Source organism: Perissodus microlepis, chromosome 17 (genome assembly GCF_051167445.1).
Source record: "Perissodus microlepis isolate ML-2025 ecotype Zambia chromosome 17, ASM5116744v1, whole genome shotgun sequence".
NCBI lineage: Eukaryota > Metazoa > Chordata > Actinopteri > Cichliformes > Cichlidae > Perissodus > Perissodus microlepis.
The window spans coordinates 37058577-37082591 of NC_140477.1; the positions used below are offsets into that span (position 1 = coordinate 37058577).

At 45.0% G+C, this 24015-nt stretch overlaps 1 protein-coding gene across 8 annotated transcripts in view; it reads left to right on the plus strand.

Moving 5' to 3' along the window:
* The first annotated feature begins 1070 nt into the window (after positions 1 to 1070).
* Positions 1071 to 24015, plus strand: part of sbf1 (SET binding factor 1) — a 49124-nt gene continuing 26179 nt past the window's right edge. For 4 of the 8 annotated variants that reach the window (XM_084910092.1, XM_084910091.1, XM_084910094.1 and 1 more), the window contains exons 1-6: positions 1071 to 1317; positions 19498 to 19583; positions 21891 to 22028; positions 22105 to 22233; positions 23067 to 23177; positions 23964 to 24015. The exon at positions 23964 to 24015 is cut by the window's right edge and continues 26 nt beyond it. In XM_084910092.1, the coding sequence (XP_084766218.1) occupies positions 1263 to 1317; positions 19498 to 19583; positions 21891 to 22028; positions 22105 to 22233; positions 23067 to 23177; positions 23964 to 24015 (571 nt within the window). In that variant the 5' untranslated portion in view covers positions 1071 to 1262. The remainder of the gene's footprint in view (positions 1318 to 19497; positions 19584 to 21890; positions 22029 to 22104; positions 22234 to 23066; positions 23178 to 23963) is intronic. The other 4 variants (XM_084910097.1, XM_084910095.1, XM_084910098.1 and 1 more) reach the window with 2 other exon arrangements.

Genomic DNA, 24015 nt, shown 5'->3' on the forward strand with positions numbered 1-24015 from the left:
AGCGAGCCAGAAAAGAGGAAGTCGCAGCAGTTCAGACTGATGTGGGGGAAAATGTCGTAGAACAAACCCATCCAGGTGTTACTTGCTGTTGCATCCATAACACAGGAGAACAAATGGGGGTCCCTGGAATGATTCACAGAAATCGATTTTGAGATGAGCTCCAGCCTCTTGTCATTACTTTAAGGGTTCATTTTCAGCATGATGAAATATGAGTAAAACAGACAAAGTTACTGTCTTTTTAAGTTGAAATTTCCTCTTTTTTTCTCCTTGACTGACGACAATTCAGACGAAACACAAACAGGAAATTTTGACAAAGAAGGCAATAGGTCTGGAAGATCATCATTCAGGCCGATCATCTTCAAAACGAGGGTGCCTGCTTTTCATTTCAAACGTGTGTGTTCATCACACGTGTCATTATGTTTGCTCTAACCTAATCTTTGCATACGACATCTCTGTAATGTCTGCACGGTCAAGCAGAGGAACAGTTTGAGGTGCTCCAGTAGTCTGCACCTGTAATGTTGGGATCTGAAGATGGAGGATGAAAAACAATCTGCCACAGTAATCATGTGTTTACTAACTTTGTCGCAGCAGAAGTGGACCTCACTCATGTGAACCAACAATTGTTTTCATTACTGACTAATCAATAAAAACGGTATTTTTTGTATTAATATTACGCCTGCTCTTATCTCAAAGTGTGTCCCTCTAATCACGGATTCAAACATCCAGTGAACATAAAAACACTCAGCTAAAAATAAATAAATAAATCATTTTTTAAAGAGTAGCACTCTTCCTAGCTTCTGTGGTGAATCTGCGTCTTAGTTGAAATGCTTGGGCTTCCCTTAAGGAGGACTGCGTTTGGCTGTTCGCTTCAGGAAAGGCAGCTGCACTACATTTCTGTGGGTCCTCTTTCTTTCAGGGCACTGAAAATCCGTCGCCACCTTTCACCCCTTTAGCGCCGGCACTGTCGAAACTTCTTTGAGTTTATTATAGGTTTTGGTCAGACTGTTGGCCCCTGAGCTGGTTTGGCTCCCCACATGGGACATTCCTGTCGAGCAGCCCCTCCCTGGAAGTCTCTCAGTGCGCAGACTCGCGGCTCTCCGCTGTCAGGGCAAGGCAGACTGACAGTATGGCGGCGGGGTGCAGCTGGAAGGATGCTACTGTCGCCCGTGATGTGTCTGTCGCCGGCAGGATGTGAATGGACTATTGACGGCACAAAGAGCAGAGGATTTAGCGCTAAAGGCCTGTCGCCGTGAGCCTCCAAGATGGCCAGGCTCGCCGACTACTTTGTTGTGGTCGGTTACGACCTAGAGAAGCGAGGTGGGTGTTTGAGTTAGCCAGCCCTGCTAGCTTTAACGGCGTATTATTAGCTGTGGGCAAACAGGAGGAGGGGAGGGAGGCGGGGACGGGCCAGGCCCCCGTTCACAACTAACCGACTTGGGCGCTGTCAGTTGGCTGCTAGCCCTCAACTTTAGACCGGGGCGCGCAGGCCTCACGGGATTAGTGTAGTTGAATGCGAGGCTGTCAGCCGGTGTGTCACATTTGTGACTGTAGGAGAAGCTGCTTGGAGAACTCCATTACAACCGCCAACTTCCAATGGCGTTTTAGCTTCGGAAACCGAGCTGCCTCACTCCGGTGACAGAAAACTTGGGCTAACTTCATTTGCTAAGAGCTAACGTTAGAAGGACTAGCTTTGAGGGGCTTTCAGTTTGGTCGGTGAGACTTAAGACGGATTTATTCACCCGCATCTTGCCCGTTCTCTCTCATTTGCAAGCCTTAGAAGTGGCGTTTTGGGAAAATGACTTTTTTGAGGGGTAGCTTAACACAGGATGTGACAGCGATTTGTCAGTGTTGTTGTGGCTGCAGGGTCCTGAGTAGCCACGCTGCGTTGACGTCCACCTGGACTTGATCAAATCACTTTAAAAGTACAAATCGATGCTTCTTCCTGCTGCAATTGCTTATTGTTTTCTTTGTGTGTGTTTTGTCTGGATTAACCTAGATGGCTTTGCCCCCCTCTTGAGCCCCCTCGGACCGGAGCTGTGTTCCCTCGCGTTGCTGGGACGGGGTTTGGACCGTTATCTGAGCCCCCCTCCCTTCAGCCTGAGCCTTGGCCTAGATCTGTGCAGTATAATGGCCCGTTTAATCATGAAATATTCAGCTCGCCTATCCAACGGAAGCATGCAACTTGTAACGTGGTTGTCTTTTATTTAGAGTGATTTTTTCCTTTTGCTTATGATTTATTCAGAAGAGGCAAATTTGTAACATGACGAGGCCCTTGTGGCTAAAAGCAGGCTCTGGACTGGCTTTTATCGTGATGCTGGGGTGGCCTACATCCCCTTTCTGACACATGAATGCATTTATTGCGTGTTGTATGTTTCTTTCAGAAGGGGGGAATACAGGATGTTATAACGTGGACGCTGCAAGCGCTGCAGAAACTCCCCTTCCTGTGCTACAGTGCCTGAATGCATTGCAGAGCAGAACATGCCAGTAAAAAGCATCTGGGAAGCAGACATTAAAGCCACGGTGGCTTAATGGATCAAACGCTCCGTGCCTCATAAAAACCAAACACTTTGAGGGTGATGATGATTTTTGGTGTGGCTACACTAACGTTGCCTTTCTAGAGGCTGAAGGCGTTGTTGTTGTGGTAAACGTCCCCATTTGCAACGAGGACGTTTTTTGCCTTCATCCACGTGCTTGGTGGGTCCATCTTCTCCTAGTTTCTTCTGGTTCCAAATGCAAAGCTTCCATTATTGTTTATTTGGAGATTTCTGACTTTACATGTGTTTATGCAGGGTTACTTTGGTTTCTACCAATGCTGCAGCTACAGTGTGCTGGCACTAACTGACTGTAAAGAAAACACTTGGCTTCGCATCAACAATGAAAGGTCCTCGAGTATAAGAATACCAGGAATTCTGCAGTACAGTGGCGTTTCCTCCTGTGTCTAAATATTTCATGCATCCTGTCTACGTGTGTGTGTGCTTATGTTAGTTGGGTGGTTGCTGCTTGTCACTCAGTTAGTGGAATGTTTTGCAAGCGTGGGCACTGACAGGTTGTCGGGGCTGACATCATCGCTGCTCATCTGCCTCTCAGAGGAACCATGTGGGTGTTTACAAACACGACGTCCATCTGTCAGATTTTTTTGTGTCCCTTTGCTGACTTTCTAACGGATGCGACCCAGAGGGAAAACCTTGAACCTTCGTCCCTCTGTTTATCCGGGAACTGTTCTGCTCTGCTAAGATGCCGCCTTAGACAATCTGTGGAGCCCTACTTAGAGCCAAGATGGCTGCCTGCGGCTTGGGAAGAGTTCGCAGTTGCCCCGAGGTGTGGTTGTCCTAGAGAGGGTCTCTTGAAAAACTCAGCATGTCACAGTGTTTTGACAGCCGTGTGCCGAGTTGGCGACCAATTGGATTCACAGTCTGAGGCCCAAACAGGAAGTTCAGGCGAAGAAGTCCAGAGGGAGACTTATGTTTAGAGTGAGAATCCATATTGTCCCCCAGTGCGTGTCTGAAAACCAGGAAAGAGGCGTGTTTGGTTTGAGCCTCTGCGAGTTGGTCTCATTCAAGACTCACAAACACACAGGCTCTATTGTAGTTGGTCTGTGTGCCTCTGGCACTCAGTTTGAGGGTGTTGGTCATTGTGGCGGCCCTAAACAGAATGTAGGATGGCTGTTTTGAGGCTGCAGTGACAGCTCTGGCAGCCAGCCTCCTTTTACGCACAAAAACATCTCCACAGCTTGCAGTCAAGTAAGGAGGACACGGAGAGGGGCACAGAGGGGATGACCGAGCATGAATCGGGGCTCGTGTGTGTCATGGTGTCGCTGTCATAGTGGAGTTGTGACACTGCTAACAGGACGTCAGTGGCATCAATCAGTGTGCTGTGACTCTTGACTGGACAGATTTGTAGCAGTGATTGTGGTGGAGATTGGGTTTAAAGTTCCATGTTTCGCCTCTGGCACCACTTTTGTTGCCACGACTCAGACTTGAACGAATGACTGAGGCTGATGCATTATTTAGCTGTAGCAACGATGAACTTCACATAAGTGATTTAGAGCGTAATTCTGAAACTAGCTCCAGTACGTGATTCCACGTAGAAAACACGTCCTGTAAAGAAAGAACAAAAGTGTGTTTTGGTTTCAGCGCTGAAGCTTGTTAATCTTACTGGCAGCAGAGCTGTGACAGAGCTCGGATCACTTCCTCTTCACACACCGCGTGCATACAGCGTGTCTCCGAGACGTGTTAGGGTTGGACCGTGTGATGATACTCGATGTGAAGTTGCAGATTTTTGATAGAGCATTTACACTGTACACACACAATCAGGATGTATTTTAGAAATCACTCGGCAGCACTGCTTTATAGTCATATCTGATTTTTATATGAATGTCTGCAAAGCATTTAAAGGTGCGGTCAGTTGTTTTTTAGGTTATTTGACAGAAAAATGAATATTGTACTCATAAATATACATTTACTACATCTTGGAACAACCTGATGTATTGTTATAAACTTAGAGTTGGTACATTAAAGATAAATAGAAGTGAGCAGCGGTTTGTGGAAGGCACCACATTGTCCCAGCACCGTGAATACGGCGGCTGAGATAGATGTCACCGTTCCACCTCCTCGTGTGGTGGGTGGAGCTAAAGACGGACGAGAACAGAACACGTTCTTGTGCTGTGAAAGCAAATTTCACATTCAACATGTGAACAATCAGACCTGGTGTTTTGTCATCTGAGAAGGCGTCCCCTTCACCAAAGAAGCAAAAACCAACAAAACGTCATAGTCTTCCTCCTCATCTCAAGCATCATCATCAGATCAAAAGTCAGGCCTCCAACACAGGAAAATGTGCATCAACATGCTCATTTATTCCTGATATTGTTGCAGTTATTGTCTGCACATTAGACATGTGACCTTCCCGTCTACCGACAGCTAACGAGCCGGCTTAACAGCGGCAACAGTTGGTTACAAGTTAACAGTCTTGGTCTGTGTTCTAAAATCCACACTTGCTCTCTGATTGCATTCTCACACTGTATGAGTTTATTTGCAAAGTGCCAAACAGTATTCGACTTCAAAGAAAGTTTTACGGATGCCAGTAAACGGCTAACGGTGGCAAAACCAGCAGCGCTTAAAGACAGAAAGTGGAGAATATGCTCAACAGTTCACCTCAGTATGGCTGCCAGCAGTCAGAAGGGACTCGCACTGATTTATCGACTCGTCTCGCACTCCTGTCACATTTTTACAGCCTCCTCCAGAGTAAAAACATGTTGACAGCTGTGGACAACAGGCTCTACTCACTACAGATGAACAGCAGCCAGAGTTATTTGTCCTACAGCAGCCACCGTAGCTAGGATAATGATATTTAGTAGGTTTTACCTGTGATACCCTCTCTTAATCTGCATGATGTTATTATCTGTCCACCTGCTTGCCTTTACGTTGTCTTGGGAAATTTCTTCAAATTTGGCACAAGTGTTCACCTGATTAGAAGTTGGTGTGACCCCACCACAAAGCGGTTTGGCCATTACTCAAAACTCACTCTAATAATGATGAAGTCCAACACAAATGTCTAAAAGTATTACTTGTGAGATTTTATATCCTAAAGGTGGTGTGTTATAAAGTTATACAGAAACCAATAACATTTCAGAAGACTTGATACCATATCTCACATGCATCAGTCTTTGTCGTGTTTTTATTTAAAATATTTTCTATAACAATCAAATAAGAACGCACATCTTCTGTACCCACGTTCTTGTAGAAATATAGGAATATGTATGTGCTGGCATCATCTGGTACGAACATATTGCCTCTTGTGACCTTGCCAGTTTGAATGGTTGGAGTATCCAAGCTGTAACTCTGTGGTGCTTACAGGCGCGTTCAGAACTGAGTGAGCAAATGCAAGGACAGATTTACGTGATGCTTCATAAGGCTCAGGGGCAAATAAAAACATTTCATATTGCAAGTGAGATGAAGCGAGGGGGCTTGGGGAGGATAGAGGAGTGTGTGTGATGCTGCCAGCAGTGCCTGCCTGTGGGCAACCACTTCCTCCATCGCTCCAGAGCAGCAGCCTTTCAGGCCCTCCAGAAATAGCCCACACAATCTGCCTTTCATAGGGGGGACAGAGTGACGCTGGGTCACAGCCGTGGTTGTGGTGAACTGCAGCTTTGTGTGTGTTTGTGTGTGTGTGCATGCAACTTTTGATGGCCTGCCTGTTTGTGGCTGTCTCTGAGTGTTTGCTTTATTACCATGGCAACGTTTACCCGCATGTGGTCTGCTGGTTGTGAAGAACAGTTTTGGCATACCGACTGGTAAAAATGTGGATATTTGAAAACCACCTGTCCTATTCTGTCCGAGCTGCTGCAGGGGGGCAGTACCTGGACAGGCTGCCAGCACACAGGGAAAGACCACCTTTGAAACAATAATGGTGACCCACAGACTGAGTTAGTAGTGGCAGCATTTGGGCTCAATTGAAAGTTTTCCCAGTTTTGGTCGAGTTCACTGATTATAAATGTAGAGTGATTTTTATTGCTTGCTGTTTTCAGTGATGGCTGTCCTGATGCTGAGTGTTGTGAGAGTCATACATGCTCAGCTTCAGGTGTGTCCTCACTAGGACTCGAGTCGAGTCAACTAATTTGCCATTTTTTCTTTGATTAGTGTAGGATTATTTCAGTAACTGTTAACACATGGTTTTAGTATATGACACGTCGACAATTCAATTATGGCGACGAGTCATTGCAGCGCTAGTTTAGGTGAGGATGGTGCTGGGATAGAGTGCAGGATGCGGCACACATGACACATGGATTAAGTTAGCCAAGTTAGTACTGTTGCTATTCTCATGGTGGTTCAGTAGAAGAACATGCAATAACCCAACTGTAATCGGTGACTCTGATTGGCCGTAGTCTCGCTGTGTTGCCTCGTGCTGCATACAGCAGTCTGTCTGCTTCTCTGAATGCTTGTTATTCATGAGGGAGACGACGGCCCCAGGGCCCCGTGTGTGTGTGTGTGTGTGTGTGTGTGTGTGTGTGTGTGTGTGTGTGTGTGTGTGTTGGGGTACAGATACATGCTTCTACATAAAGGCTCGTACCGGCCATATGGACCACTTCTGTCAGCAGACAGCTCTTCCTCTGTCAGGCATGGCGTACTCAAGTTGTACTTTGAGGCTGTGCAGGACAAATTTGTGTTTTTGTGATGCTGATTTTATATGAAGGGATCCATGGTTGTGTTAGTCAGTGTGCTTGTTTTAAGACTCACTGCAGTTAAAATCTGTGATCTGAGGATTAGTCATCAATTTTACACACTTTATGGTTTAAAACACTTTTTGTTTAAAGGTGGAGACAACAGAATATATTAAACTGACTCTGTGTGCGTTTGTGTGTGTGTGTGTGTGAAGGGGGCTATGGATACCTCCCTCCTCATGCTTTGATGGTTTCCCTGGAATTTTGAGAATTTCGCTGTCCCCTCACAGGACAAAGGCTGAGTCAGTGCCGCTCACAGTTAGCCCGTCAGAGCTCAAGGGAGCAATCGTTGCAAACCCTGCGGGGTGATTCCAGCGTGTCCGGAGCACTTCTGATTTAAAGATGAGATGGGGGTTGTTAGGGTTACCAGTGCTGGCTGCGTGCAGCTGGCTGCCTGTTGTGGTAACCACATCACTATGTATGTAAGAGGATGATGCTCATTTTAATCTTCTACATTTTTTAAAAGAAACTAATACCATTAGTGAAAAGGAACAACATTAAGCTGGCACTGTGCAGACGTCCTGCTATTAGTGCTTTGTTGTTATTCTTCCTGCAGTAAGAACTACTGAAACTTGACCAGTGGTACAAGATTAAGTCTCATCTCTATTAACATGGACTCCAGATCAAATCTGCCCCTCAGTTACCCACTGTGCTTGTGCTAATCTCATACGAAGCCTGTGATTGGTTTGAACATACAGATTAGAGGTCGCGTGCCCCACCCAGTCTGTGCCTGGCTGCTCTCTCCTCCCCCAGAACAACATCGTTGAAACTTATTGACGTAATGCTTTAGCTACATTCCTGGTTAACAGTTACCAGGCTTAGAAGTATGATAGAAATGTCACATCATGTCATGTAGCTTTGAAGAAACATTTACTGCGTGTCTTCCTGTAAAACAGACCTGGTCTTCTTTTAATTAAAATGCTATATAATGCAGTAGATGGACGTGTTTGTATGGTGTGAAAAATCTTGAAAAATCAATGAATTAATCCGTGAAAATTTCAGACACATTTCTAAGAACAGAGATCTTTGAAAAAGTCATGAGAATGAGCTTTTATAAAACTCTGTATAATAGACTCTGAGTGGCTTAGTGAAACTACATATTGGACAAATAATTAGCTTAATCAATTGAATTCACATCATGTATTTGTGTGGATTAAAGTTAGAGCTTGCAGCTGCGATATGAACGCACTCGTCTTCGGTCAGACATGACATACTCAGATGTGCAGGACAATTCTGGGTCTGTGAGTGTTTGTGATGCTCAGCTAATGGGACGTGCACCTGTGCACTTCCAGGAAAATATCCGTTTGTTTCATTATCTTTTTGTGAGAAGGGAGGAGCTGGCACATGGTTGTAGGGAAGGGCTAGCTGTGCTAATGAACCCATGTGTCCGGGTGGTGCTGTGCGCACGTCAGCTGTTATGTTTTGCCCCAACTTGTCACAGTAAACTGGCTGAAACAGCTCTGAACCATGACAGAGCCTCCGCCATGTTTTACAGATGGCTGTAGAAACTCCCCCTGTGACCTCTTCATACATACTGACAACACTTTGAACCAGAACACAGATGTGGACTCGTCACTCTGATGATCTGGTTTTCAGTCCAGTTCTTGTGCCGTTTGGTCAGCCTGTGCCTTGAGAATGGCTTCTTGACAGACTCTTTTCTGTTGAACGCGTTTCTGCTGAGTCTTCAGGGATCACTGTATGGATCAGCTGAAGTCTGTCAGCTTTCTTTGCCCTCTTGTTTCTGAAGGCCGTCACTTTCAGATACTGTTTGTCTGCTGTAGGCCTGAAAGTCTTCATTTGTTCTCTCGAGTCCAGTTTCTGTAGACCAAACACTTGGTTCATGCTTTCAGTTAAATGTCTTTTTATTGGTTGAATGATTCATGCGTTATTGTTAGCTGGTGTAACAAACAAGCAAAAATCCTCTGAAAATGTTAGAGTCCAAGGACTAAAACGTAAAATATAAAGAAATGAGGGGTGCCTGATAACCTCTGCACAGTGTTCTGGGGGCTGTCCCGACAGAGCTGTCTGCCTTCATTGTCTCGTAGTCTGGTTCCTGTTTGGTTATGAGACACGTAGTTGTTTCTTGGCTGTTGGTTGCCCAAGTAACCAGATGTCATTTCCGTTACGTGTGTGTAGGTGATTAATGCCATGGAAGTTAGTGTGACATAGGAGACTGCAGAGGGAGAAAAGACAAATGAAATGATTAAAGGGATTTAATGCATTTCTGAGTAAAGACAGAGGTGTGGGTGCCAGGAGATAAGGCGCAATAGCACACATCTATTGAGTCAGGTTTCCTGTTGCCGTGCTCTGGGGGAGAACACGGAAGCAGAATCTACATCGTGTTCGCCGGGACCATATTTCCTCTCTGTAAGGAGGTGATGAAGAATCTGCTTTCATTAATTAACGCGTCTTTACTCTGTGCTGTGGTTTGTTTCCCAAAGTATTGAAAGCCTGATGAAGCTCTTACACCCTCATTGCCCACCGTGCCCCACGTCCTCCTCATAGATGTGTCACACGTGTGTGTGTGTGTGTGTGTGTGTGTGTGTGTGTGTGTGTGTGTGTGTGTGTGTGCGCGTGTGTGTGTGTGTGTGGGGCAATTTTCAGAGAACTTGCTACAAATTTTTAAGAAGTTTCTCCACTGTGTTTAAAAGAACTACGACAGGGGAAGTTCAGTTTCTTTATGAGGTGGTTGGTTGATGGCGCTGGAGAGCATACAGTACCAACTACTACTCATTACAGCCGTGTACTGCTGCTGAATGGCTTTCAGCTATACAAATATAGAATTTAAGGACCAGTAAAGATATTTCATGTGAAATCTAAATCCACTGTGTCTGATCACTGTTTGCATGTAGCACATAAGCTGTGGTTGTTAATAATGAAATGGTTTTCTGAGGTTACACAGAGCTGCACTAGATGCAATGCTTTGTTCAGATTGGTGCACCTGTTTAGGAGGACAAGTCTTTAAGTGTTTTGTGATTTCAAAAGTATTTTAGAGCTGCATTTTAATATCTGCTTAGCTAATGAGATATCATTACATATGGCACTCACCAAAAGCCCTTTTCGACTCGTGCCTACTCAGCTACTCAGCTCAACCCTATTTGGTGGTTAGGGTTTTCCATTAGGTGGTAATAACTGCTACCTGCTGCTTTTTTAAATACTATATGTGGTGTCCCTGTCACATTGCACGGGACCTTTGGCCATGGTACTCTATTGTAATGGAAAACATCTAAAACTGACTCGAGCCGAGTACTGATAATGAAAAGCACTGACCTAAGTGTTAAAGCTCAGGATATCAAAGATCATAGTTCAGAACTGAGAGTTCAGTTGATTGAAATGAGTGATGCTGTCAGGCGTGCTGTACAGCAGCGGTCTCCAGCCTTTTTCTGCCACGGACCGGTTCATATCTGACAGTACTGTCACGGACCGGCCTTTAAGGTGTCGGGGATAATGCAACAAAATAAAACCAGTACCAGTATCAAAGAAGATTTATTCATAACACACGGGGAAAGACCCAGGGAAACGGAGTTGACGATAAAAACCCTGAAAACCATAAATTTCACACCCGAGACTCAACTCTCGCGGCCCGGGACCAAACGACTCACGGACCGGTGCCGGTCCATGGCCCGGGGCTGGGGCCCGCTGCTTTACATCACAGAAAAAATGTCTTCCAGGGTTACAGGCAGAGTCAGGAGGTCGGTTTATGTGTCAAACCCCCAGAAACTCTGGCAACACGGACAGTTTCAAACAGTTGTGTTTTTGTTTGTTCTGCTGCTCTAGCAGAGGAGAGTGCACAAAGGTAGAAGATGCACTGCTCTCTCCTCTATGCTGGGCCAATCAGTGTCGAGCAAAACCACAGTGAGGTTACCAACGTGCTGCTCTGTGAGGTTTCTTTGAGGGATTTCCTTGATCGGGATTGGAATCCACAGATTCTCATCTTATGTGAACTGATTTTAAGCCGTATAAAGTCTATTTTGAGCCGCACATATATATCTGAATGAAAACAATAATTCTGTGTTGTCTTATGCTGTGTCTGAACATGATGTGAATGAGTAACAGGCTGACGGTGTTTGTCTGAAGAGTCGAGTGGAAGTTGAATGGTGGGTGGATTTGATTCAGAGAGACTGGGAAGTAGATGGCCTGTGTTGTGTGAGCCTTGGCTTTTTTCCCATGCTCTTCAATGTGTTTGGCAGCAGAGGACAGCTGGAAACAACATGTAGCTCCAAATGTGAAAGTAAGAAGAAATTAAGCTCATGTTATCAATCATCAGCCTTGTGACGTGTTAGATCTGAAGCAAGTGGCATCCTACAGCTGAAAGTTTGGTCACTCTGCTGGGCCTCTCTGTGAGGCCGTTTCCTCTCCTGGAAAGCCATTTCTTTTTGTTTGGCGCTTTGGAGGGGGGGGGAGCTTTTTGCAGGAAGGATGTGAGTTTGCTGAAGAGCTTTTGCACAAAGAAAACGTCCCACATTGTCTCCAGGGCGACGGCGTTTGCCAGATGGACCCTTTTTTTCTGTGTTTGATTCTTAAAAGGCGTCTTTGCTCATCCAGTCAGGTTTGAACAGGGATTGTCTTATTTGAGGGTATCGTGTTATCCAACACCAAACTGAGAGACACTGCTGAATGTCAAGTGTTTCTTATTAATGTGCTGAGCGGCTGTATGGATTTCAGGCACAGTGAACCATACTGTGTACCCACGAGGAGCCTGTGTGCTTTAGATCACACACAGAAACACTGTCCTGGATGAGTATATTTGACAAATGGCACGAGTGAGCGATGGTGTGTAAGCTGGGCGGACAGCAGAAAGAGCAGGACAGAGGGTGTGGTGATGATGAAGTCATAGCTTTTCACCACGAAGGCCTCAGTTCTGCTTTGGAGATGTTATCTGAACAAAGATTCAGTCCATGCAAGCTGAGAATGTGTTAATGATGTGTGCATTTGCAACTGCATCATCTTGGCATTATCGATGTTTTCCACACAAAGATTCTGTGAAGAAGAGAAGATTGTGTCTGTAATGGGTTGAGTGCACAAGTGAAAGGAAGCAAGCTCATGTTTTATGAAATGAATTATTGAACACTCTCTTTTAAGATGCTCAACACGACTACCTCGTGTAGTTGTTAAGTGCTTTGTGACTATAGAAATTCTTATCTTGTGGACGTGCTCCAATTCCATCCTTTCAGATTGAGCTTGGCCCACAGCGCATCAACCAGCTCCCTGTCTGCAGGAGGTTGTGCCTAGTGGCAAAGGCTCTCCATCCAAACAAAGACTCTTTGGCCATCTGCTGTCAAAGATGGTGAAGAAAGACTGGAAATGTAGCTGAATGATATCCAGGACCACAAATGTTCACCTTGCTGGGGCAAAGAAGCTCGTAAGGGCTCGGGTAGATCACTTGTAGCACTGAAACTTCCAGAATAGGAAAGTGAGGGGAGTGTTCACTTGTAACTTGATCTTTGATTGCTAAATAAATAACAGCTGCTGTTAAAAGGGTGGGAAACATTGGACATGTTGTAGCAGTTTAAAACGTGAGATACCAGAAAAACAGTTGCAGTGCATGTAAACGTCCTCCCCGGGTCTTGTTCAGTGGTGGCGTTGCTTCGGACCAGCCTACATAGTTACAAATCTGCACACACACCAGCACGAAAAGACACCAGACTCTGTGGTCCTGACTGCTGTCGCCGTAGAAACGGCCTGATGTCGTGTCACTGTGGTTTGGAAGCTTGCGAGAAGCTGCGGTCTGCTTCAGCAGCAAGAGCGTGACACACAGCGAGCTACACACTCAGTTCAACCCCGAATGCCATCATTCAGGGATCACATGATCATTCAGGCTCCTTCATCCTGTGTCACTGCCAGCAGTCATACATGTGGCGCACACACTGACCCACGTCCTCCCCTCTCCTGCCCTTTCACCTTGCTGTGTTTCTACCATTTTTGGTAACCTTTGCATGACCTGGTCATCTTCATGTGTTCTTGATCACAGTGGATTGTGGCTCCAATTGTAACTGTGGGATAAAGTAGTATAGCTCAAAGCTGAATGAGAAACCTGTTTGATTAGATGGGGAAGAGTTAGTTGGACATGTCTCTGTCACTGTAAAAGCATAACTGTTGTCACACTCTGATTCATGAGGTGGATGTCTAAACTGAAACACAGTACAGTGCTTTAACCCTGCTCCGTTAGCACTGTGGACGGCTGGTTTTAAACCAGTTCGTTTGGAGGGGTTCCTTTTGTTGTTTGAGGTGTTTGAAGTCGGTGTGACTTGTGACCTCTCATTCTCTTTGACATTTTTACAACGTTCCAGGTCTTTGTGTGTATGAGCTTGACCATCTTATGTTGTGGGTGATACAAGATTGATTTAGCATGTGATCGGAGCAGTTGTACAGATTATATCGGTAGGTTAATAATTAACAGCCCTGTGCACACTTTCCTTGTTCACATGAACTAAGACTGTGAGCGACTGTTCGAGAGGTTATCACTGTGATTTAATTAGAACAACACAACCTGAACACATCTTGGAGGTGTGACTACTTCTGTCAGCTGGAGCAGGGCGAAATGACCAAAAATATCACGATATACATTTGAAAATTTGTGATAACGATATAACTGACGATATAATTGACACTAGACAAAATACTTTACAACTCCACAACTTTATTAGTGCAAAAACCCATCAATGTATTTTCACTTAAACAAGCAGCTGTTTTTTATCTGCATTAAAGTTATATAAAAGTTTAACAGTGCAAATGCAAATTCCTCACTGACAGTTTAACCAAAAGGCGTTTCCAGTGGAAACTGGCCGACACATCCTCAGCATAACCATGTATAACATCCACAAAACCTAAAAAGAGGTTAAACACACACAATACGGTAATATTATGTTGAAGCGCAGTACGTATCACTCCGCGAGGCTCCGCCTACGACAGCCGTAATGCTCCGACAATCCATCAAGCGGTGCGGCTTCGTAGCTTAGCAAAGTCGTACTGACACATTTGATTTTTGATTTTCGAGCGCCGTGTACATAAAATCGTTTCGAGGTCAGTAAACACAACCAGAGTTCATACATAAGGCTCACGGGATTATAAGGGGCTCTGACGATTTTCAGAAAAATCAAAGGATTGATTTTAAGTGTGCCGTATTTTCCAAACAACACGGTAATAACGACGGCCCGCTAGCATGCTCTACCAAAAATAGTGCTTTGTTGTGTATCTGACGGACGAAAGCTAAACCAGTTCCACACCACTGAAGCTGCAGCATTTTAACAAACCAGTTCTGGTTCATCCGTTTCATTCAACGATCCGCTTTCGCCCTCCTCATTCTGCGTCGCCGCCATGCTTTTTCCGCCATGTGCGTATGAAAACAAAGGCACTGCGCATGCACGTTTTACCCATATTCTATCGCAATATTTCATTTTCTTATTGTTGCCCAACATTATACCGGTATTACCGTGAACGGTACGATATGGCCCAGCCCTACTGTCAGCAGAAGACGGCTCTGCTGCGAGTGGACATGAAAAATAGCATTAAAGTGGCAGAGATACGAGGTGCTTCACTTCAGGTCAGAAGTGCTAGAACCACAGTATAACCAGGATGCTGACGTTTGGTTAGGTCTTTAGCTCTGACATAAAGTGAGTTGTATCCAAATGGCCATGTGTAACTTATCAGTTTTTCAGCTACTTTTGAGATTTTGGAGATTCAGGAACTGCACCGTGATGCTACCCCTAAAATGTTGGCCACGTTGTCGTCTCCTAAGATGAAATGTACGTTATTATCCTTGACAGGAAAATGTGACTTGGTCAGCAGTGAAACATAACTAGCACCATCTTGGACTGCAGCTGGCAACAGCACATCTTCTTTTGCTCTGTGCCTAAGTGAGCTTGATGTAGCATGAACCCCTTTTCCAGTTGGTACAGTTCTGGTTAGATTGGCCCTCAACCTCAAGCACATCTTTACAGCAGAACAAGGACTAGTGTTGTAGTTGATGGATGAATTTGTGGAGCACCCTGTGTAACTCTGGGGCCAGTCTTTGAATGTTATTAAGGGCGTGGTCAGCTACACAGTAAGTAGAAAATTGGGCCAAGCTGGTGCTAGCTGGTTGGCAGCAGCTGATCTTTCAAAATAAAAACCAGCTGATTGTCGGAGCCTGTGTGTGTGAAGGACACTGATCCCAGAAACATGTTGTTTTAAAACATGGACCAGGACATGTTGGAACCTGGTTATAATGAAAAACTTGAGAATGGCCAAGGATGAAAAGCCTCAGTGCAAATAATACATATCCATTCACTAACCTGCTGTTGTGTAACAACAGGTCAGGCTGATAGCTGGATGTCATCTGCTTGCAAGGCCGCTCTACTCGATGCACATTCCTGTCACGCCGCTCAGACTGAGATTGAGCTCTTTGAAACGTTCGTCTTGCATCAGCAGCAGCTCTGTATGCTCTCATGCCTGCTGTCTGCTGCTGCTGCTTGAACCACTGCACCCTTTGCTGAGCTCTGGCTGCTGTTTAAATTGTGTGTTGATGTTTGCTTTATGGGATGTATGACTGGGGGCTAATGGGCTAAGGACCCATTAGCGATTCGTTTTAATTGCAAAGTGATTGTTGAAAGCGAGCCATGAGCCACACGCTAATGCTATGCTAACAAAACAGAATATAATTGTGAATCACATTTGTTATTATCACGTTATCATTTTCTGATATATCTAATCAAGCTGTGCAGTTCCAGATGGGTTTCAGGTTGCACCTCAGTGACATGCAGCTTATGGTTTCAGTGCAGAATCACGTCCAGCATGAGTGTGTTTAAAATAAAGAATTTAATCTTCACCATGGTTCACGTAGTGCTGGCTTTGAATTGCTGCATTTGCTAATATGGGTGTGTCACTCATGTTAACACACTGTACCAGGTGAAGGACTGCCACGTGTATATTTAATATCACAGTATACTGGCCCAGCTGATTTGTCGGTCTAACTGTGCTAGCTTGGATGTGGAAACGAGACACATGCTGTTACAGTGCGTCCTGTTAGGACAAAACGGAGGAGTTTGAATGTTTTGGAGGTGACAGCCCCGGGCTGTGGCCTACCTGCAGACCATCATACAGGCTATGTACGGCTTCATTTGACCAAAGCAAAGCAGTACGGACTTCCCTGCTTGTGCAGTACTTTTATTCCTTTTCTGTTTCAAAAGACAAAGCTTGTTTCTTATGCAGCTGTTGTCATGGACTTCATGGAGCAGCAAAGTGTCTCCCAACAAACTGAACTTCACTCCAATGATACAGAACAGAATTCCTGCAGGAGCTGGAAAAAATAGACTTAACGATGGGAAGTTTGATCGAAGCAGTCTGCACAGCATGTTCCACCTACGGTTACAGGATTATTTCAAGCTTTACAACTGTACTTCTCCAGTATACCAATGTAGGTATAGCATGTGTATATGTAGACATTAGAACAGGCGCTATGATGACTTTTACAGACGGGACTTGACTCTGATCGCTGCCAGCTGCAAAACCTGTTTCGCTTTCAGGTTTGCTTTCCTTTTGATGCATCATTTACTTATAAATATCAGCATTGTAACATGATTAGATCCTCTTTCCTATTGTGAGAACAATGAAAATAGTTTTAATGTTGAATATGATGCATGTAGAGCCAGCCAGCAGCTGAATTCACTCATCAGCCAGGTTGTATTAATGAACTTGTGAACTTGCTCTGGTGTGTACGTCAGGCTACAAGAGAAAAGTTTGTGTTTGAGCTGCACTCAACGTGCCGTCCCTGTAAGAGCTGAAGACTTTTTAGATGTATTTAGTTTCACTTCACCATCGGACCGTTGGATCTGCACTCTGAACTTTGAGCTTTTATTCCACACAGCTGTGTTTGAAGCAGACAACTTGTGGTTGTCTTCCTGAGATGGTCTCTTGAGTTTTTTCCTTTCTGAGCCCTGATCTGTGCGCACGCAGCACGTCTGTCACCCTAACCTACCTGTCGTAACTTTCTGATGGAGTGAAGTCATACATTTCAAAATAACCTTCGGTAGCCCCTCCCACCCCCACCCCCAAAATCCCCATGAACAGGTTTGGTCAAATGCTCGTAGACTAACTCGTCACATTTACATTTGCACCCGTCTCCTGTCTCTTAGTTGGCTGTGCTTCTATCAGCTCTGACAGTGATTTTACGTAGGAGTTGTGTCAGTTGTGATCCAGCAGATGGTACAGAGGTGTTACTGTAGCTCGGGGCTTGTTGTGGCCTTTTACCCTCATGCCTGCTGCAGCTGTCTGTTGACACCTATGCTTTCACTTGTGGGGGCCCGTGGATTAGGCTTTAGACAGACTGTGTCTTAGGCGCAGTCATGTTCTCTGACTTCATATATTGTACTCGTGCAACTTCAAGTAGGGCGTTTAGGGTATAGCACTTAATGAAAGCAAACACTATTGAAGTCCTTTATAACAAGAAGTAAGTAGATCAGTGACACAGAACTATTCACATTTGAACATTGTCACTGAGAATGATGGATGCAGGCAAACATTACAGCCCAGTTCGTACTGGGAGCCAGTTTTCAGTCCAATACTGTGATACTAAGATGTGAGTATACTTTATCCTTTCTAGCTTCGTTCGCACAAACCTGCACCACAGTGTGTTTATGCTTGCTTGTTCTTCAACCACACACAGAGGAACTGATTTGCTCATTGCACGTCACTCATGAGCGTTCCACACTCTGGTCGTATTCTTCACTCTGGCTGGTAGTGGCTTCACTTACTTTGCCCCTAATCACTTGAAGTCTGCAAATATACTTTCCTTTTTCCAGCCTCTGGTTGCTCGCTGCTGCCAATCGCAGTAAAGCTGTGAACACAGTCTTGCTCCTCCTTCTTTGGCGTGACTGTCAGTAACACAGAGTGCTAACGGTCGACTCTGCTGGGCAGCCTGTGTAAATGACCACAGGAGTCTTTTTCCTCAGTTCATTGTTTTCTTTATGTTTGATGTTAAACTTGACATAATGTATCTCTAGCCACATGTTATTAGAATCATTTGGGAGAAACTGAACAGCTCTGCAGACAAACGGACAGCATGAAGAGACAGTGACGCTGGCTCTGACCTGGTCAGTGCAGCAGTGGGGGTCCTGTTGTCAGTTAGAGGGCATAGGTGTGTTGCTGGCTCATTTTATCAGTTTTGGCTCTGCAGACTTGATACGTGGAGTCAAAGTGTTGTAACATAGAGCCTGAAATGATCATAACAACCTCGTAACTCGTCCTCCGTCTCATTTCTGCTGGGTTTTTGTTTTTGTGGGACTCTTTGCTTATTGTTTGCGTTCCACACATGCCTTTTGTGTACATGTCCATATGCTTTATATCAGCTGATCAAAAAGAAGTTTGTGGTGACAAAGTAAGTGATAGTTGTTGTGTGTAGCTTACCTCTCCAGCAGTGGGGTCAGCATCAGCTCTCTAAGGACATGGCTGGCACAGTGTGGGAATGAGGGGCACTCGTCTTAAAGTGAAAGGAAACGAAGCCGTCATCTTTGACAGCCTCGCCCCACAGCGTCCACGTAACACTCGTGTACAGGCGACAGAATGAATTCCCCTGTGTTTTGGGAGCTGGCCTACTTTCTGTTTTTGTATCGTCTGTACTTCTGGTTTCGTTTCTCAGTAAAGGCCCACAGGCTCTGTTGTTTTCTCTGAGACACATTTGGTACATAATGTTTTAGGTTTGTCTAATGCTGGTGAGCACCTCTTCTTTATTTAGCATTATATTGTTGTGTTCTGTATATCAATCCTTTGTACTGCGTGGATTGAGTGTATTCTCTCTGCGGATGAATGCCGCCATTAAGCAGCCTTCTGGGCTTCAGCTGGACCTAGGCTGAAAGACGGGCTTGTGGTGGTTACATAAGTCCGCCATTGTTGTGTCATTGTGCCGCTGTGATGAGCCAGGCCCTGACCAACAAAGGAAATGGCCTCATTAACCAGCAGCAAACAAGCATTTTAACACATCTCACTAATGTTTAGCAGGCACACGTGAACCCATTTAAAGGACAGGCCTGACAATAAGCTCGTGAATACAGCTGGAATCATTAGAACTGTTCATTTACAGTCTTATTGCACACATGGGTTTTACACATGAGCTTGTTGATCACGTGTCACTTCAACTTTGGCTTCATCAGGCAGCTTCCAGGTTTGCATTCAGGCAAAAAAACTACATGAGTATTTCACTCATTCATGCTTCAGGTCTAAGAGGACTGTTGGTAGAAACAAGCAGACAGCAGCTAGCTGTAAGGATGTACTCAGACCTCTGGATTTGTCTCTCTGTCTCTGCACAGTGGAAGGTGAAGGTCAAGGTCGCATTCTCCAGCGGTTTCCTGAGAAAGACTGGGAGGACAGCCCATTCCCACAAGGCGTAGAGCTGGTAAGTCATGTATCTGTGATCCTCGGGGCCAGAACAAGACAGTTAAATCTGTCAACGTTAGCGGTTCCATCCCCTCGGCAGCTATAGGCCCTATTTACGTGATTTAAACAAATACTGTTTATTTCGTTGTCATGCATAGGTGAGCATGTGCAGAAACTGTGGAGGACTGACCTTCACTGCAGTGCTGTTGATGCTCATATTGAACCTATCCATGCCAGCCTGACCTCACGTATCCACTTTAAATACACGTTTCTGTCCTGTTCAGTTCATTTAAAGTAGTTAGCTACTGTCCGAAGGCCTAACGAGAAACCCTCAGTGCTTACAGTGACTTTCACTCCTATGCATATGTTCTAGCTTATGATTAGATATTCTGCATAAAGGTTGGACGTTAGGTTGAAATTATGTACTGAATCTAGGGCTGCTCGATTATGGCAAAACTGATCATCACGATTATTTTCACTGAAACTGAGATCTCGATTATTTGACGATATTTATTTAACAATAACAATGTGTTGAATAATGACTTTAAAGATTGTCAAAAAATAATATAAAATAGTGCAAATACTGATAACAGTGCAAATGTTTGCAATATAAGAAATAAATGAAAAATGTAAACATCTGTGTTTAGTGAACTTTGCAGTGTTGCTCTGTGGTGCAGCTACGACACCGTAGCAAAGTTTACACACTGTGTCTACTTGATCCACGTCTGACTCCGCCAACCCATAATGTTTTTTTTTACCTCTCTTTTAAACCAGCGGCAGTCACTCTCCTCTCCAAATAACTTCTGCTGAGCTTTCCGAGCTTCCCTCGGGTCCTCTTAATCAGCGGTCCCCAACCCCCGGGCCTCGGACCGGTACCGGTCCGTGAGTCGTTTGGTACCGGGCCGCGAGAGTTGAGGCTCAGCTGTGAAATGTGTGGTTTTCAGGGTTTTTATCGGTTTTCCGCGTTATTTTGTTATCGTTTTTATCGTTTACTCAGTTTTCCTGGGTCTTTTCACGTGTGTTATGAATACATTTTCTTTTTTTCGGTACCGGTACTAGTTTTATTTTGTTGTATTTATCCGCCACACCTTAAAGGCCGGTCCGTGAAAATATTGTCGGGCATAAACCGGTCCATGGCGCAAAAAAGGTTGGAGACCGCTGCTCTTAATTGTTGTGACGCGTGTTCGAAACGCAGAGAGGTGCGCTCGATTTGCCACACGGAGCAGCGCGAGAGTAAAGCACGAGGGAGGGGCTAATAATCGGCTCAGTCATTTTTAATGATCGTTGAAAGCCCAGATCGTAATCGAGATTAAAATTCGATTAATTGAGCAGCCCTACTGAATCTATAACAAACTGCAAAGCCATTGTGAAATATTCACATCCTGTCATCGGATCAGTCCCGGCCATTGATAGTGTCTGAATCTAGGTCGGTTGTCTGGCCTGAGCAGTCAGTGTGGTTAAAGGGGTCGGCGAGTTAAAAGCATATCTGCGCTGTGATTCAGAAACGGACGACGACAAAAACTAAAAATGCTACATGAACGGTTTGGCTTTATTTGACTGGAGGTCCCTGTTTACATCAGGCTTACGTCAGCTAACTGACAGCAACTGACACAAGAGTGACAAAGAAAAACCCTGTAAATATTGATTCTGTGGGCTTTGTGTCAACACTCTGACAGAATCGACGGCTCCAGTTACATTTCTTACAAGTCAATATTTAAATGTTACACACTATAACCGATTGTATTGAAATCGGAAATTGATTTACTAATAATAATGGACTGCATTTATATAGCCTCAAAGCGCTTTACAATTCCACTATTTATTCACTCTCACATTCACACACTGGTGGAGGCAGCTACAGTTGTAGCCACAGCTGCCCTGGGGCAGACTGACAGAAGCGAGGCTGCCATATCGCACCATCGGCCCCTCTGGCCAACACCAGTAGGCGGGAGGGTAAAGTGTCTTGCCCAAGGACACAACGACCAAGACAGAGAGCCCGGGGATCGAACCGGCGACCTTCCAATTACAAGACGAACACCCAACTCTTGAGCCACGATCGCCACGATCGCCCACGTATATCACTGTCATATATGGAGCCGTCGCTCATGGCGAGCTGTGGTGCAGTTGGAGATGTTTTCACCATTTGTTTTGTTGGGACACTGGAAGCCCAGCCCTGGATGAATCGAGGTGTTGTCCCACCATGTGAGCTACTATTGTCTGATACGTTTGCTAATGTTTATCTTTCTCTCCTTCACTGTGTCTTCACCTCTTGCCCCAATATTGCCACCACCTTCCCACCCCTCCTCCCCTCCTCCTTGCTCTTCAGTTCTGCCAACCCAGCGGTTGGCAGCTGGTTCCCGATCAGCTGCCTCCCTCCTTCTTCGTAGCGGTTTTGACTGACATCAACTCGGACCGTCACTATTGTGCCTGCTTCACCTTCTGGGAGGGCCTGGACAACCCCCAGGTGAGACGGTGTCAAATGATGATTTAACTAAAATTGAATAATTGAATGTGACAGTAATGTGTGACCCTGTGTTCAGCTGCAGAAGGCTGAGGCCAGCGAGGCGGACGAAGCAGATGAGGTGCTCTCCGTCGTCCAACCAGCTAAGATCTTTGCCCCCAAGAGCTTGGTGCTGGTGTCCCAGTTGGATCACACCGAGGTGTTCAGGGTACGGCTCACACAGCTTTTCCACATGTGACATTTATGTATGTAGATATGACACAACACAAGATGAACAACATTCAATTAATATACGTTTTATTTAAACGATGAGTGAATGTTGAAAGAAGAAGGAACTAATAAGCTGATTGGCTGGAGTTGGATTATGTGTGCAGGCTGATTCTGTTTGTGGCAAAGGTGGCGGTGTATGCACACGGGTGTATCTACACATGCATGGACGTCCAACATGAAAGAAACCGCACAGCTTTCTAAACAAGTTATTAAATCATTCTCAAATCATCACAGTTTCAGAGCATTTTCTGTTCGAGCGTCCGTGGTTTACGAAGACTTTACAGTGCAAAGTTTGGACATAGAAAATTACTTTTTGTAGTACTTCTTTTTAAAAAGCCCCGACCGCCACCTTCAGTTCTGAAATCTGGACATTAAAGTCTGGTAAAGACTAGAGGCTGACATTCTCTCTTACCATGAAACTGTAGTTTGGGACAGAGACATAAAAATGTCTGAAAAAAGGCCCATATTTGAGCTCACAATAACAAAGCTGCACATCACCAAAGAGAACTTTCTGAGTGGTGTTATTGTCGTCTTTCACAGGGAAGCAAAATACAACTGAATTTGTTGATTCTGATCATTTCAAGCATTATTAGAGATTAGCTGCGACTTGAAGACAGACATGCTGGCTTCAGACAAACGCCTGACTGCACTGGAACCTGCGGCCTTGCTGTGTAAATGAGTCTCCAGCCGTCTGTGTGTGAAACCCTGCTGTGGCCTCGTGGTGCTGGGTTTGTCGTTGACCCTTGACCTCTGTGTTTCTTGGTTGAACAGAACTGCCTGGGGCTGATCTACACCGTCCACGTAGATGGTCTGTCTGCGCCCTTGGAAACGGTTGTCGGGAATCTCCTCACTTGTGTCATCCCCATCGCTGGAGGCTCCCAGGTATAACTTCCTGTCTTTGTCACGTTGACGATGCAGCATGACCTGCCAGAGGTGATGATTTGAGTTCAGGGGTCATTTAAACCAGTGCCGTTTCTCCCTGACCGATCAGGCTCTGTAAAATGTGTTAATGTCAGACTTTAAGTGGCAGCTGATGCTTTGCTCAGCCAGCTGTGTGTATAGAAGCAAAGCTTTGCACAGCCTGCTAGTGTAGCTGCGTTTTCAGCATGAACATCCAGCGCTCTTTGTGTTTAAAGGTTGTTGTATAACCTGGTTGTGCATTTCTGTGGGTTTCTCTCATCTGTGGCTGAGCGCTGGTGTCACAGGCTTGGTAGAAACACTGAAGACCTGTCGTGTTGAACAGCAGTAACAAAGTGTGTGTGCTCTAACCTCACGTTGTCATATCGTGGACGCATATATGCACACACCTTTTTAACCAATCACAGATGAGCTGGAAATCTGCAGAAAACTCCAGCAGGTTAATAAACCCTGTATTTCACATATAAAAATGTGGTAATAACTTGTTCCTCATTTTACTTTTTAATTTCCCCTTCATTCATTGTTTTCATATTTTCTTTTAAGGTCATGTTTATTTTAATTCCACCACCTGGAAACTGTGATCTAATAATCTGTTTTTAAACACAGATGACTCGTGTCACGGTGCACGTACAGTAGGAAGTGTGTATTTTCTCTGAACGCACACTAGCTGACACTTCCTGCTCCAGATGTTGTAACCCGTGTGTGTCATTTGTGTGCGCCCTACTGTACACTGGTTCCTCTGTGTTACAGACAGATGAGGCCCCAGTTTGTAGTTTAGACAGAGTTCCTCAGGTCCTGGCCT